This window comes from Diadema setosum, chromosome 2 (assembly GCF_964275005.1).
Source record: "Diadema setosum chromosome 2, eeDiaSeto1, whole genome shotgun sequence".
NCBI lineage: Eukaryota > Metazoa > Echinodermata > Echinoidea > Diadematoida > Diadematidae > Diadema > Diadema setosum.
In genome coordinates, this window is record NC_092686.1 from 24,250,071 (window position 1) to 24,267,249 (window position 17,179).

General features: G+C 38.7%; 1 protein-coding gene across 1 annotated transcript in view; it reads right to left on the reverse strand.

Moving 5' to 3' along the window:
• Positions 1–2,514: 2,514 nt before the first annotated feature.
• Positions 2,515–17,179, reverse strand: part of LOC140241046 (coiled-coil domain-containing protein 77-like) — a 44,885-nt gene continuing 30,220 nt past the window's right edge. The window contains exons 9-11 of the mRNA XM_072320818.1: positions 5,401–5,526; positions 3,185–3,337; positions 2,515–2,661 (exon numbers count right to left, since the gene is read on the reverse strand). Of these exons, the coding sequence (XP_072176919.1) occupies positions 2,515–2,661; positions 3,185–3,337; positions 5,401–5,526 (426 nt within the window). The remainder of the gene's footprint in view (positions 2,662–3,184; positions 3,338–5,400; positions 5,527–17,179) is intronic.

Sequence of the window (17,179 nt, forward strand, 5' to 3'; positions counted from 1 at the left end):
GTACAAAGTGCTTATAATTTTTGGATTGTTTACTTGACCACAGCTACATACTTTGCAGCTAATTGCTTTCAAGAGGCCGGCTGGACAAGTTGTCCTCAGTCACAGCAGCCTTTTTAGGGCCTCATCGGGGACATCATCAGGGACATTATCGACTACGCCCAAAAAAGAGTCAGCCTGCTGCCACAGACACACAGCTATTGCAGCAGGCTCTGCAGAGCCAGCAATGGACATTCTCCGTTTCTACATATAAGATGGCAACACAGGCATCTCAACAGTACAAATTCTGTAAGTATCAAACCAGTGTTTACTGAGTTTGATGTTACATTTGGAAGTGCCTGCATCTGTGGTTGAATACAGAAACACACAGAGGAACATCTGACCCAAACATCTTTCCAGTGTTGCATGTAGGATATCAGTTGTAATTTGACACTGATACTCCCTAATGGTAAAGCATTACTCCCAGATCATACAAATAACCTATTGCAGAAATTGCAGCTGAGGATACCGAAATCGTTCGATTACACTATATAGGGGCCATTGAAATGACCTCTCCCAACAGACAGAATATGATTCTAAGATATTTACAAGACAAAAGAAAGATAGTGATTACCAAATGATTTTAGACTTGTCTAGTTTAAACAGTCATATCAAATACCAGTACTATCACTTCAAAGTGGATACGCTGGATACCGCACTACAGCACGTAACTATAAGCTGCTAAATGGCTTCAATCGACCTCTGAGATGCATACTACTCAGTACCCATTGCAAATGAACACAGGAAATATCTGAAGTTTATTTGGAAAGGGAACATGTGGCAATTCAAGGCATTGCCAAATGGGCTTAGCTCAGGGCTGGGGTGTTCACAAAATTACTGAAACTTCCCCAAGCCAAAATGAGAAGTAGGGGCCATATTGTTGTTGCATACACTGACGATACACTGATATTATCAAAGTCAAGAGAAGGAGCAACCAAGGCAGTTAAAGAAACTGCTGAACTTCTTTCCAAGCTAGGGTTCGTACTACAGCACATCCTGCTAAGTCAGTCTTTGAACCATGTGCAACACAAATTTCTGGGATTTAGTGTGAATTTTGATGTAATTTAACCCTAATCAGGCCAGGCTTTTTTGGCTATGCTAAAACCAGAGGGGGCGGATTCCGCCCCCCCCCCCCCCCCCTTCCCTAACAATTTAAGCTGTAGCTTCAGTCATAGGTAAATTAGTTTAACAGGAGGAACCTCTACACTATCGTGGACTCGAAAAGGCTAAAACTCAAGGTCTGAATGCTAACATATGGCATTTTGACAGGAAAATGTCTCAGCAATGTACAACAATGTGATGAGCTGCACTGGTGAGTTGGGGGTGAGGCTACTGAATATAGCAATATAGATAAGATTAACCCTCCTATACACGTTCCTCGTGATGCATCAGGACTAGGTTGGGGTGCTTTCAATGATTCCACCCACATTGATGAATGTTATTCCCTGGTTTTCTCAGATAACATCCCTTTTGGTTATCATCCAAATATTCTAGATAAAAAGACATGATGAAAAATACAAATAAAAAACAAAGAAATACAAATGAAATTAAAAAAAGCAATAAAATGCACAACAAATACTTATTGATAATACTTTTTTTTTCATAAGGATTTGTTGATAAGTATACAATGAATATTCAAAGAGAAAATGAGCCCATTTGAAGCTTTATCTAGGAATTAAGAGTTAAAATCTGTGGCACAAATATGCTATGCATGAATTAGCATAATTTAGAGAAAATTACCATGTTTTTTGTGAAAAATTAATGATTAATTCTTGAAGATCAATAATGGGCAATGTGCATACCAATTTTTGCCAAGATCACGCGATTGACGACTGAGGATCTTGGAAGGCCAAATAAGCACCCCATCCCCACCCCTCCCCCCCATCCCCACCCCATTCCCCAGGCTATACAATTTCAAACTAGTTTAGGAGATGCATGAAGTGGAGAAATAAAAAGCCCACCACTCAACTTTCAAGTTTGGTGCATGAGAATTGAATGGTTTTCTGATTTTATTTCTTCACTCCACATACCTCATAAAATGAGGATCAAACTTCTCAACGTAAGTTCTTGTTAATCCTTTCTTAATCCTTTCATTTTAGGAAACTGCTTTGAATGGGGTAAAAGATGTCAAAAATGTCAGAGCAGATGATGACAAAATTCTCTGTATATGTCAGCCTATTATCCAGCATTTCAACAAGCATTTTGAGTACCGCACTGTTAATGAGACTACAAAACTGAGTCATCGTCAAACTCATCGATTCCGGTGGGATCATCACTGTGAGATCACCACAGCACTTGCCTAGACATTGCAAAGCACAATGCATGGGATGTCTCAGCCACCATCTCAGAATGGAAGACAAAACTGCAGCTATTCTTCCCCACCGAGGGCCCACCTTGATGCATCTTGTGCTTCCTGTTGCCCAGGGCAACGGTTAGCAGGATTGTCTTGGCACTGGTATCACCGACCACGCCCACACATCAGAGTCTCCTAATATCGTTCTCCATGCCGTAGACCATGGCCTTCAGACGGTGGAGCTCCCCCTGCATCTCCTTGGACTTGCGGGCCATGGTGTGGACATCGCGCAGCATTCTCAGGTCCCCGTCCTCCCCTACTCCCAGTGTAACCTGGTGGGGATAACAAAGAAAACAATTCAGACAGAGACAGTTTTGGGTGCAGTCAGATGAAGCCACATTTTACCTTAAGGGAAAACATATAGAGCAAAAAACAAAATGTTTTTACACATCTCAAAAAGGTCCATCACACACTTTGCAAAGTTTGATGATTGAAAAATCCAAGGAAAAACTGTGAACTGAATGAAATGCTACTATAATCAAACAATTGACATCATTTTTTATATGCACAGAACAATGACAGCGGTTAAACTTAAAGTTACTTGACGTTAGCAACACAACATCAGTTCTCGTTTTGTTTTTAATAAGTGTTGGCAAACTTGGTGTCCATAGATGCAAAAAGTTTGAAGGCAGAAGGTAGTAAATCATATATATTTTGATTTGAGATGGGTATCTTTCCACAGGTCTCTAAGGGTTGCATTGTGTTGCAAAGTCAATAAATTATCATCCCATCAGCTATTCTCTAGTGTCAGACTGTGGAAAAGAGTCTCCATCTATTAAAGGCCACCTTCCTTACCTTAAAGAGTTGTTTCTCCACATCTTTCAGCCTTGACCTCAGGGTCTTGATGTCATTCTTGAACCCCTCCACCTCCAGATTGCGTCGCTTCTCCAGCGCCTCGTAGCGCTGGTTCATCAGCTGGAGACGTCGGCTCAGCTTCTCTGTTCGGCCCTGTCGTGCACAAAGCATGCAATATGACACAGATATTGCATTTCTAGAGGTGTACTATAAATTTTGACATCCCCATGGAACGTCCATTTTTCCAAAGTGCACGTTACGAAGGGAAATATTGCCCAACAGGGAAAATATATCTCCAGAGGGAGTATGAAATGTATTAGAATGATAGACAAAGCAACATTTGTTATATTATATGGTTTATGTGAACACACATTAAATTCTAGCCCTGTAGGGATCCGAGCCAGTCAAATTCTGGCATTACATAACCTGGTGTGATGTCATAGTTGCTATGTAATGATTTTTAATCGATCACGAAAAATCACTAACCATTATCATGTAAGCCATTTAAAACACGGTAACACAAGATTTAATAAACGGTACCCTCTATCATACCAAAACACTGTCAATGAATTAGTCTTGTACAGGTTGCCATATTCTTGCCTAAAAATCAATGAAATCCTGTCAAAGTACAGCAATATCTAGAATGCTGGAGGTATTGCCCTGATTAGAATGGCTTGCTACAGCTCACAACAATAGAGACACTAAGAAACTGTAACCATGTACATATGCATGTACACTGGTCAACTTTGAAGGGAAATCTCCCCCAGACATACATACTACAAATGCAGATTCAAGAAATGTAGAAAGATTAGGGAATAACTCATTGAAAAGGTTGGAGGAAAAGCAGATAATTTAATCCAAAGTTATGAATCCTAAATTTTGGTTAATTCCATATATATGCAGCTCTCTCTCCAACAATATGTGATGTCAGTGTTCTCGAAAGATGTATAGAAAATGAATAAGAAATTTCACACAAAATAATAATTCCAAGCCATCAAAAGAGCATTTGACCTTGCTCCTCCACTGGACATGGAAACAAAAAACACTTGCCTTTATCTCACTAACAGGTCCACTGGAATGTGCATATTTCATTAGAAATTAACATTTCCTCAACCTTCACTAAGTGCCTCAATAATCTTGTGCATACACAAAGTTAACATGTACGTTTAGGAAAAATTCTCTGTTGAATCAATAGCAATAACTGATGTGAGGTGGAAAAAAATACTACACAGATTTGTTAATCTGTTCGACCCGAGTGATTGCATGCTTACAGTACCTGCTGGCTGGACCTCCATGCATCTCACGAGGTGACCAGAGCCACCTACAGTGTAGCAGCAATATCTCAGCTGCAGAGGCAACAGACAGGATTTGAATCCTCAACATAGTGACTCCACATCAGCACGCAAACCACAACACCACTATCAGCATAATGCACTTTGAATTGAAGTCCCAACTCCTGGGTACCCCGGGAATTGCTTGGATTGCACCAACTTGCATTTTTAGGATGTTACACGACCCGGCCAAGTCTCAGTCACGTCTGCAAAGGACAGGGCAATATTTGAGTAGAAATATCAAGCAAAGTCTCCGACAGGCTGGGCAATAGTAAAGTAGAAATCCCCAGCCAATTCTCAGACAGGCTGTGCAATGCTTGCGCAGAAATCCTGGCCAAGTCCGCGACAGACTGGACAGCATTTGAGGCACTCAAAAAGATTCCTCAATGTGAATATTTGTCCTCAAGCCCTGATTTTATCTAACTCAACCGGGCAAGACAAGTGAATTTACCCAACAAATAATGGTATATTCTCGGCCCATCTGGGCAATATAACTTAATTTAGTCCCCTGACAAATCCCAGTATATTCCTGACCCAACCGGGCAAAATAAGTGAATCTCATCCTAACAAACCCCGATACATTCCTGACCAACCTGGGGTGTGTTTCATAAAGCTGTTCCTAAAGTTACGAATGACTTATGAACGACTGGTGATCACTTCTGATGTGCTATACTTATCAGAATTTCAATAATTCATCACAAGAACTGATCACCAGTCATTCTTAAGATGTTCGTAACTTTACGAACAGCTTTATGAACCCCCACCCCCCCCCCAAAGAAAAAAAAAAAAGAAGCTAAAATCCTCAGCCAATGTGGATACAAGTCTTGGCCATTCCCTGGTATCCAGGGATCAGGACTACAATTGATACATGTGTAAGTGCATTACCTTGAAGACTTCCTTACTGACGTCCTCTTTCTCCCTGATGGCCGCTAGCTCAGACTCCAGCGAGATGACCTGCTCTCGGTACATGTCACTCAGTTTCTGGGCCTGCTGTAGCTGGTTCTCTAGGACCTAGCACATTGTACACAACCACACAACTCCTGTTTAGCATTGAAGTGAAAGTACAATTTTCATATGCCTGCAGAACTGTCAAATTTTGCTCTAAATGTACACATATGCATAGAAAATGTGTGAAATAATGCTGCAATAACACAATTGCAGTTAGGTAATATAAAACATGTGATATATTACCCAAACAGTTTTGCCAGATATGTAACAGTCTAAGAGCATACCAAATCATGGCTGTTTCCTGTATTTGAATGAATAAACTAGAAAAGCATTTGGAGAGCACAGACCTCCACCAAGCCAGCAACTCATTTCCACCCTCTCCCAAAATAGAAGCATTTTGCTTATGCATGCATGATATTCTGTAGATTTAAATCTGATTTCAATTTTTTTTTCCTCAAGTCTACACACATTTTGCTTTTTCCATGTATCAAAATCACCTGAAATTTTGATTTCCGATTTTTTCAACAAACCTCAATATCATCCCTGATATATCGCTGCACGGTGTCTTGCCCAAGCGAGCATACATGTAGAAGAGCCTATTGTTGCTGGGGCGACAAGACCTCATATCTACACAATGTCAAATGTTCAGTAGAGCCAAAATCATGGCGGCCAAAGCACCGTGGCAAATGGGATAGCCTTTCCTTTGACATGCCGTGGTGGCTTCATTTTTGGAGTAAGACAGTTGGGATTTGGACAGGACATCACTTAAAGGGAACACAAACCCAAAGAACAATGCAGATTGAGTGAAAGCAGTAACATTAGTAGAACACATCAGTGAAAGTTTGAAGAATATTGGGCAATCAATGCAAAAGTTATGAATTTTTAAAGTATTGATGTTGGAACTGGTGGGTGAGGAGACTACCAGAGGTTATGACGTTTGAGTGGACTACAATATAAAGAAAATATAATGGGAATTTAAAAAAAAACTCATTTTTCATAAAAATAACACATTTCATCAGTTTGATACTGACATACAATGTATGTTAGGGGTAACAATTATTCCTCCTGCTTTCTGAGAGTGGCTTAAGTCAAGTACTCTCATTTTGCTAGAAAAGTGAATTTTTGTGGAATTCCTTTTATATTTTCTTAATACATCTGTAATGTATTGTATGTACAGTACTGTATGTACTTATACACCTGTGTACCTATATATTTATGAAGTTTAATTTTTTTGCACATTGGGACTTCCTGTTAGGGGTAACAATTATTCCTCCTGCTTTCTGAGAGCGGCTTAAGTTAAGTACTCTTTCATTTTGCTAGAAAAGTGAATTTTTGTGGAATTCCTTTTATATTTTCTTAATACATCTGTAATGTATTGTATGTACAGTACTGCATGTACTTATATACCTATGTATCTATATATCTATGAAGTTTAATTTTTTTGCAAATTGGGACTTCCTGACAGTTTTCAATCAGGGAGCACAGAATGAATGAAGAAATGCATGCATTCATGTCACATTCACGTCGGGACCAGATTTAACATTTGCACACGTTGTTAGATTTACGAATAGCATCCGACTTGCAAAATTTGCGAAAATAAAAAACTCTACAAAAGACACATGGCATATGCAGTAAATTGCTTATTTTGCTGCCAAACACATCACTGTCATGGAAAGCATGTGAAACTTCAAAATTCCATGATTTTCTTATTCAATGTGCAACTATAATGAAACTTCTCCCATTCATTCACTTTGATTTTACTCTTTTTTCTAAAGTCAGGATGAAAATGGAGAGACATTGCAATTCAATAAGACCTCCAGTCATCATGTGACCTATCATCACCTGACTCCAAACAAGAAAATACATTGTAGCTATCTTGGTAAGTTTCCAGACTCCTATGTTTTCCAGTGATACACAGCTTGTTCCACTTTTTCCCAAAACTTTGCACAGATGAGGAAAAAGAGCCTGCCATGAGACAGACCAAGTTTGATTACAGACTTCGTTTGTACTTATTAGCGGAATGTAATTCATCATGTCTGTCACTACTTTTCATATACATGACACACAAAATTTTGATACATCATTAATATGCCACTTGTTCCAAGATACAGGCACAGAACTTTCTTAGGACTACAGGCTGTAACACAGCAGGATAACATAGGGCTGGTAGTGCCAATGGACTATGCCTTCTCCAACAGTACCTCATAAGCTACTACTGAATATTTCTTCACACACATGCATAAAACTTTCGCAAATTTGGCCAGGAGCCGAGATTCACAAAAGTAAAATTCATACGAAAGTTGTTTTATAAACAATGCATTGAATGCCAGTGGCAAGAGGCAAGGTTTTTGCTGCAAAAAGGCCATCGCCTCCAATCGCGAAAGTTTCATGCTGCAAATGTTTCTGGTTTTACAGTGGTTTCCATGACTAGTCAGGTTCTGTTTGCTTTGTTTCCTAGCATAAAAGACTAATTTAGGTTATGCAGACTTCTATTTCTTTTTTCTTCCCACAGAAGGATGAATTTGTTCTTTGCAAATATCTGTTTTGTACAAACAGCTGGTAAAGAAAAAACAAAACAAAAAAGTTTGTCCTGTTTAACAGATGTCTTGTTTTGTTGGAGCAGCAAAACTGATATGCTTGGAAATGATGCTCTAATATCGCTCATTAAATCAGTGCTTCTGTTAATCTGCATCCATATTAAACAGTGGTGATTGCAGTTTGCAGGGGCTGTTACCTCACTTAGGATGAGTTACTCTTCTATGGGGTCTTGTATGGAGTTGCTCTTGGCATTTTTTTTTTCCCCAAAAAAGCTAGTGTCTTCAAGGAGACACATATAAAAGAGTGCCCATATCCATCATAGGCCTTGTACGATCATACACCAGTGAACATTGCTTGATTTATGAACAATGCTTTGGTGAAAGATGATTCAACAATTTTAAAGAAAAGTGGTTTCAACAACAAACATTTTAGAGTTTGATCGATAGACATCCAGCTCTACCTTACAGTGAGATTTCTTCCCAAGGAAAAAAGCTCTCTAGTCCATACTGAACCCAAGTGCAATTTTTGTACAACTTTGGGAAATCAACAACAAAAAATTATTGTAATATCTCTTGTGGCCATGAGCTACATGTACATCTTCTGCCATTTTTCCATATTGAAGAGTTATAATGCTCTACCAGTATAAACAAAAATCCTTTCTCTATATTGGTGGGAAATTAGCTTCCAATCTGTATATTGCTGTTGCTCTTCCTTCTTCTTTCCTTGCTGCTAATCTTTATCCTTCGATCACTTCTTCATCATTCTCATCTGTTTGTCATTCTTAATTCCATTCATTGGGGATAGGAGGTTAAAGAATTTCTTTCTTTAGAGATCAAATTGTACAGTTCATCAGTCATGCAGACTTATCCTTTCTTTTTTGTTCCAATAACTTTATCGAGTAATACACACCCTTTTTTGATGCGTCCCCTTGAAGACACAATACAGCATTATTGCTTAAAGGACAAGTCCACCCTCATATACATGTTGATTGAGTGAATGCAGCAATATTAGTAGAACACATCAGTGAGAGTTTGGGGGAAATCAAACAATCCGTTCAAAAGTTACGTGATTTTAAAGTATCTGCGTAGTCACTGCTGGATGAGAAGACTACTACTGTAAAACATGATATATTCGCGGCATGAATTTTTCGCGAATTGGAGCCGACGGCCTTTTTTGCGGCATGAAATTTTCGCGAACTGCCACTGGCATTCAATGCATATTGTGCAGACAAGAACTTTCGCGTGCATTTTAATTTCGCGAATCTTGGCGCTCGCGAAATTCGCGAAATTAAAGTGCACGCGAAAATTCCTCGTTTTACAGTATAGTGTATGATGTCATATGCGTACAACCATATAAGGAAAATAAAAGAGAATTTCACAAAACTTTACTTTTTGAATTAAGTGCATATTTCTTTGACTTGTTACTGACATGTGTTAAGGGTAATATTATTCCCCCTGCCTTCTGAAAGAGAGAAGTCAAGTGTTCTTTTCTTATGCGAGAAAAGTGAGAATATGTTGAATTTTTCTTTATTCTTTCTTTATATCGTTATACTCATGTGACATCACAAGCTATAGTAGTCTTCTCATCCAGCCTTGAGTGAGCAGAAATTCATAAATTTTGAACTGACTGTCCGATTTTCCTCAATGATGTGCTCTACTAGTATTGCTGCATTCACTCAACCCACATGTCTATGAAGGTGAACTTGTCCTTCAAGTATAACCCAGCGAGCCGAGCCACACTGTGCCGCGTGACCCGACTGTTCAGCATATAAGCCAACTTCAATATTCCAAACATTTTGGCTAAAGCTGCATTTCCATTATTACAGAAATAAAGATACATACATACCCAATGATGAGAAGGAACACGCATACTTTTAGATATCATGTCGTGTACTTCTCTCATTGAATCGGCGTGTACGTGTATTGACATAAATGCTACGGCAACAGTACAAAAGCCTACCCTCGTTCGTAACGATCAACACTTCTTCACACTATGAATTTTTGTTTCTACACAAAACAAGATATACATTCATATTCAAAAGTGAATAACACAATATCAAAATTTGAATATTTCTTCTAAAACATATTAATTAGTAAAAGAAAGTTTTTATTTTTTCTTACTTGAATTTCATCATTACCCAGAATGCATCAAAGATTTCCATATCAATAGCAACCTTGTACTCATCGAACCGCAGGAAAATTTCATCACGAAATGGATCAAGATCCAGTGAGTGCGACAATTAAGCTAATTGGTAGTAGTTAATAAAAAAATAATACGTTTATAGCTTGAAGAGTCACTCAACTAAAGTAGGTGGGCACAAATAGCATTTGGAAAAAAAAATTACGGTGTATGTATAATTCAGTATATGTACGTGCTGTTCCCTAGGCACCATAGTCTGTACAAGACGCAAGTTGCTCGGTACGTGATATCGAAGGACAAATAACCGATTGTATTTCTCAGTCGTCCTTTCAAATTCGGTGATACACTATCAGCATATTGCCTACATATTGCGTATGTCAAAATCTTTTTGCTAATCTTTCTTCCCTCTGCCATATTTTGTGAACGTTCTATCTCAACTGAAACGTGACTAGTTAACATGAAATTTTTATATGTTGATGTAGCATGACATTGTCTTTTGAATCCTATCACTCTCATCGAGATCAGTCTCCCATGAAGCCATCTAGGCGCAATTTTGTGATTTTGATCTTGATGCCCCCCCCCCCCTCCCATACACACACACACACACTGTAAAACATTCCACGGCCCCTGTCATGCTTTAACTTGTCTTAGAAGCTGTATCTCAGCTGGTTTTAATTTCCTCTGAAAATTAAATATGCTGTAGCTGAGACAACAAACATCACTACCCTGCAAAAATTTGATCAGATGGTCTGTATTAGGGTGAAAAATTAAATATCAATGCAGATCTGTGAATGGAACCAAAACACAGATTTTTTCTTCTGTTCTGTGTAAGCTTAAGTATCACAAGTTTTAGTAGTTAAAGGGGCCCTGGAATCCAAATGCATGTTGATCTGTGTTGATTTATAATACCCTCGACATCACTTTTGCGGTGAAACGAATATCTAGAAACATTCCATATAGTCAAGGCGCAGGGACCCAGAAAAAATGACTTCGTTCAACCCACCCCACAGAAAAGGTTTGACTGCATGGGGTGGTCGGTTGGACCCTCTGGAACACCCCTAGGTAGTATGTGATTCCAGATTGTGGTATCAATAAAATTTCAAAGGCCACTTTAGTCGCGACAAGACCTCACTATGCGAAAAAGAGTCTTTGCACACCAAGACTACTACACGCACCACTAGCACTGCTACAGGCGCCAGTGCCAGTGGTGCATGTAGTAGTCTTAGCGCACGCAGACTTTTCTTCGACAAATAAGGGTTTTTGCCTGCAAACTAACTTTTCATGCCAAGCTGGGGTCAGTGAAGTGTAGTTTCTAGCCGTTTTTATTTCGTCTTTATTTCCTTCGAGTTGCAACGAGCCATGTGAGGGCCCATACCCAATGATTGCGACGCCCGAATTTTTTTTTTTTTCCGGGCATCGCAATCAATGGGTATGCGCCCTCACTCGGCTTAGCGCAATACAGCGGGCTTCTCCACATGCACAAGCTGCAACTCGGAGAAATAAAGACAAAAAAAAAAAAACGGCTAGAAACTAGACTAGGGTCTGTGACGCTTGGCACTGAAAGTGACAAAATAATCAGTTTTTTTTTCATTCATTTCATGAATAATTCATCAAAACTCCATAAAACCATATATGTACAGTCAGTCCGCAGCACGTATGCTAATGAGCCGATCCGACAAGATTTATTCAGCACTCTCGTTGACGATCTTTGCGTTCGAAAGATGTCTCGTCGTGCGAGATTTTGCATGACTTTGATAGGGCTATGGTTTTCTCAGTCTAGCGACTTGTACATACATTCGTCATGGCTGCAAGTCACGGTAAATTGTTTTTCAGACTTTGATCTTTATTTTGATACTAGATTTGCCTATAACATCGGATCTTATCATGACTATAAAATCAGTTGAATTTGCGTAAATTTTACCTGCTTTTCACGGAAGATTTTGTCATCTAAAGTTCTTTTTTGGTTCCTGACCGGATTAAGAAACTGTTGTTTCTGATTTTGGCTTTTTCGTAGAGAGGAAACTTAGATACTCATCATATATTGGAGTCAAGGAGACGCAAGCATGATTTATACTAGTTTTTCCGTTTTGAAATGTCTGCAAAATTCACTCCTAAGCCAGAAGTATGCTCCGCACAAAGTGTACAGTGGTGCGAAAGAGCTCTCCCATTGGACAGTGTGTGCGTTCAGCGCTTGAACTACACGCGTGCCAAGAAACCGCAAGTGGCATGAAACCGTTATGTAGCAGCGTAATGACGTAATGCAAGCGCTGAGTGCAGGCGCTGTCCAATGAGAGAGCTTACTCTTGAGATTGCACGGTTTCAAGCTGATCAGCACTGACATCGATGTATACTTTACTGGTTCCTGACCGGATTAAGCAACAAATTGTCAAGATATTTACATGGATACAAAGATTAGGAGATGGACTACCAAATAAAGCATTTTCATTGAGACGCAAGGTGAATTTGGTATTTTTTTGACGTCTTGAAAGTGTACTGCACGAATTGCTTTTTTCATCATCATTTTCAAGCTCAAATTACGCTATGATATTTTTCATTTACAATAATTTGAGTAACATGTGACGATAGTTTACATATTTTCCTTGAATTTGATACCAAATTTGTGAACATAAGGTGTATTTTTGTAGTCGAAAGCCCAAGGACAAAATCCCCTTACACAGCTCATTACGTATGCAAGCCTAAAGCGGGCTTGCATACGAGTTGAATAAATACGAGCGAATTATCGGGTGCTGCGGACTGACTGTGTACATGTTGCTAGAGATGTCAGCAATACAATAGTCGCGTGGGTTTGCCCACAGAGGTACACGCAGAACACAAGTAAGAGGCCCTTAGTGGCAGACCTCGCAGGTAACTCCCACGAAGGTACTTTGCAGTCCTCTTTATGTCGCTTGTAACTGAAAACGGGTCAGTTTCGAAGCTTTCACACAGGTCACACGGAATACACGCAAGTAACAGGAAAGTAGAAGGCGTCTAGCAGGTAAGACGCAAGTACGGAACTCGCCAACATCCTTATCCACCCGAAGAAAATTCTCCTGCGTGCTGGAAAATCCCTACTCGTTACAAGCCGGTGTAGCTTACCCGGAAAGGTGTGACAGCTCCGTTAGTTTGCAGGCACAAACCCTTTTTTGGTCAAAAAAATGTCTGCATCAAGACTACTACACGCGCCACTGGCACTGTACGTCCATATTAGTCAAGTCAATTCCTCTAGGAGGCTTAATTAAGGAGTTTGTTCAACCCACCCCGCAGAAAAGGTTTGACCAGACAGGGTGGTAGATGGGACCTCCATGAACATCCCCAGGTAGTATGTGGTTCCAAATTGTGGTGTTAGTAGAATTTTACTGGCCATTTTTCATCATTATTTGTCGGAACAAACGCAGAGGGGTCTGCGCACGCCAAGACTATTACACTCACCACTAGCACTGCTACATCCACCAGTGCAGTGGTGCGTGTAGTAGTCTTAGCGCACGTATACTTTTTCTTCGACAAACAAGGGTTTTGCCTGCAAACTAACTTTTCACACCAAGCTGGGGGTCGGTATAGTGTAGTTTCTAGAGGTTTTTATTTCGTCTTTATTTCTCCGAGTTGAAGTAAGCAGAGTGAGAGCGCATACCCAGTGATTGCGACGCCCGAATCGCAATCACTGGGTATGTGCCCTCACCCAGCTTAGCGCAATACAGCGGGCTTCTGCCCAATACACAAGTTGCAACTCAGAGAAATAAAGACGAAATGAAAACGACTAGAAATAAAGACTAGGGTCGGTAACGCTTGTCGCTATTGGGGCACTGAAAATACCAAACTTATCACAGTTTTTGCATTCATTTCATGAAGAATTCATCAAACCTGCATAAAACTTTATATGTACACGTTGCTAGAGATGTTGGCAATGCAGTAGGATTCAATGTAAGTTATAATATTGTACATGGTTACCATGGTAACTGGATGCCTACAGGTGATTGGTAACCCCCAAAATGCCTCCTACTGCTGCAAACTTTGATTTTTTTTATTTCACAGATGCAATTTAAAAAAAAAAAAAAACTTTTTATTGACTATTGTTAAAAAAAAAAAAATCTTCTGCTGCCAAGGCAAGTAATATTATCCAATCATGATTCAGCTGTCAATAACTCAAAAACTAAAGCCTATAATTTCAAAAAGCTCAATGAGCATGTCCTTCCTTTTGCATATTTTGTGTACAACTTATGTGAAGAATATACTGAAGCATTCTCAAGTTACAGCAATATTTGTAAACAAAGGCATAATAAACGGCCATTGAAAGAAAGATATCATTTTCGAATAGTAAAAGGCATGAAAAAGTTGCATCCGTCGTACTTTCAACACAAATTTGACTTCAAAGTACACAGGCAAATGTAGTTTTTAGTAATGTATGGACACAAATTTCCCTTAAAAATATAGGTAAATACAGAGAGCAAAGCTAATTATATTCTAATGTTAGCTCTTTTGAGCAGAGCGATGGTTATGCAAAACAATCCTGGAAGAGAGCAGAGGAAAGCAATAATTGTTCATGGTCGTAAAGGAAGTTTATTCAAGAATCCAGATACATTTCTTTGTAAAGAAGGAATACACATGTGCGCTGGATTATCCACCAAAGAATTAAACGTACTTTTGTGTTCGTTAGCTTTTGTAAATATATATACAGTCGAACTCGGATACCTCGAATTCGTCGGGACTGAAGAAAATGGTTCGACGTACGCGAATTTCGAGGTACGCGTACGTCGAATTTTCTTCGACTTATCCGATGTTTATCGATGTTCGACGTTTATTGATGTTCAACATGGTGTCTGTTATAGTGCCTACTGATTGTTTGCATGCTTGTCAATTTGAATTGAATCAACTTTTATATGAATGAATTGAGTGAAAATCGGAAATGAAATCAAAATTTCAGAAATAAAGATTTTGGTGGCCCGATCGCGCCACCAAAAAAAAAAAAAAAAAAAATCGGATGTTTGCCTTTACTTTTGAAAATGAACAGCGGTAACAATCGGCTACGTAAGATGCTAAAATAAATGTCAGGGGTTTGCGTTTAATTGTGGAAATGAATGACGGTAATATTCGACTCGGTATGATACTAAAATAAATGTCGGATGTTCGCTCATACTTTTGGAAATGAATAACGATAAGACTCAGCTCCGTATGGTGCTAAAACTAATGTTAGATATTTGATTTTGCGTTCGGAAATGAATAAGGATAACATTCGGCTCCGGAAGACGCTGAAATAAATGTCGAATTTTTGCTATGACGTTCGGAAATGAAAAACAATAACATTCAACTCCGTACGATGGTTAAATAAATGTCGGATGTTTCCTTATACTTTCGAAAGTAAATAGCAATAGCATTCGGCTCCGGAAGATGCTAAAATAGATGTCAGATGATCGTTTTTATGTTCAGAAGAAAATAGCAGTAATATTCTGCTCCATCATGTCAAGATGATGCTAAAATAACTGTCTGATGTTTGCTTTTAAATTTCGAAATGAATAACAGTAACATTCAGCTGCGTTTAATGGTAAAATTAATGCTTAATGTTTGCTTTGACGTTCGGAAAAGAGTAACAATAATATTCAACTCCTGACAATGATGAAATAAATGCTGGATGTTTGCTTTTACGTTCGAAAGTAAATTGCAATAACATTTAGCTCCGGAAGATGCTAAAATAAATGTCGAATGTTTGCTTTGATGTTCTGAAGTGAATAACAATAATATTCAACTCCGTACGCTGATAAAATAAATGCCGGATGTGTGCTTTTACGTTCGAAAGTAAATGTCAATAGCATTCAGCTCCGGAAGATGCTAAAATACATATGTCGAATGATTGCTTCTACGTTTGGCATGTTTGGAAGTGAACAGCAGTAACATTCTGCCCAATACGATGATAAAAAGATATTGGATATTTGCTACGGTACCGTACATTTCGAAATAAATATCAGTAACATTCAGCAATACATTTCATGGTCCAAAATGTCTGATGTCTGCCTTGACGTTCAAAAATGAAAAACAGTAACATTCGGCTCCGTGCGATGATAAAATAATCGTCAGATGATTCATTTCACTTTCGGAAGTGGACAGCAGTAACATTCGGCTCCGTTCGATAATGAAATAAATGTCGGATGTTTGAAATGAATAACGGTAATATTCTGCTCCGTACGATGCAAAAATAAATAACAGATTGTTGCTTTAACATTTGGAAATGATTAATGGTATTAATCCGCTCAGGGTAGATGCTAAAACAAATAGCAGATGTTTGCTTTCACGTTTGGAAATGGATTAGGATAGTATTCAGCTCCGTAAGATTCTAAAATGAATGTCGGTTGTTTGCTTTTACATTTAAAAATGAATAACGGTAACTTTCGGCTTTTTACAATGCTAAAACAAATGTCGGATGCTAACAAATGTCAGCAAATGCTCCCATTTTCTCATTTCAAACGTAAGTTTTGACCTCCTCAATATAATGGGCATCAACTTTTTAAATAATCTCTACGCCTATTTGTCAAATCTTTAAACACAGAGTAAGATGATTGAATTTTCTATTCATTTGTTTTAGACATAGGCATCTGTATCACTTCAATAATGCTTAATATGAATTTGTCTATGTTTAGTAGGACCGATTTAGTTTTTCTAATGTTTTACCTGATTTTTTTTTTTTTTTTTGTTACCAGATTTTACTTTCGACCACCAGAAAATAAAAATCAATGATATTGGTGGCCCGATAAAACTTAGTGCAGAGCCCTGTGTATTCTATTCTTCATTGTGATCAGCCTATACTTCCAGATTTTCATAATCGCATTGCTGGAAAAAAAAAAGTTTCAGTGCTTGCGTTCTCGGGGAAGTAAACTTCGTGAAAGGCAAAAAAAAAAAAATAGTTTAAAAAAAGGCACTACGAGGGAGATTTATGTTTTGACAGTGGAGCGTGATTAATGGCAAAGATAATATTATAACTGTCAACGTAAGCAGGTGCGCCCCGACGGTTGAGAAATCTATGCGCACAGTATGACTGTCTCGATTAAAAATC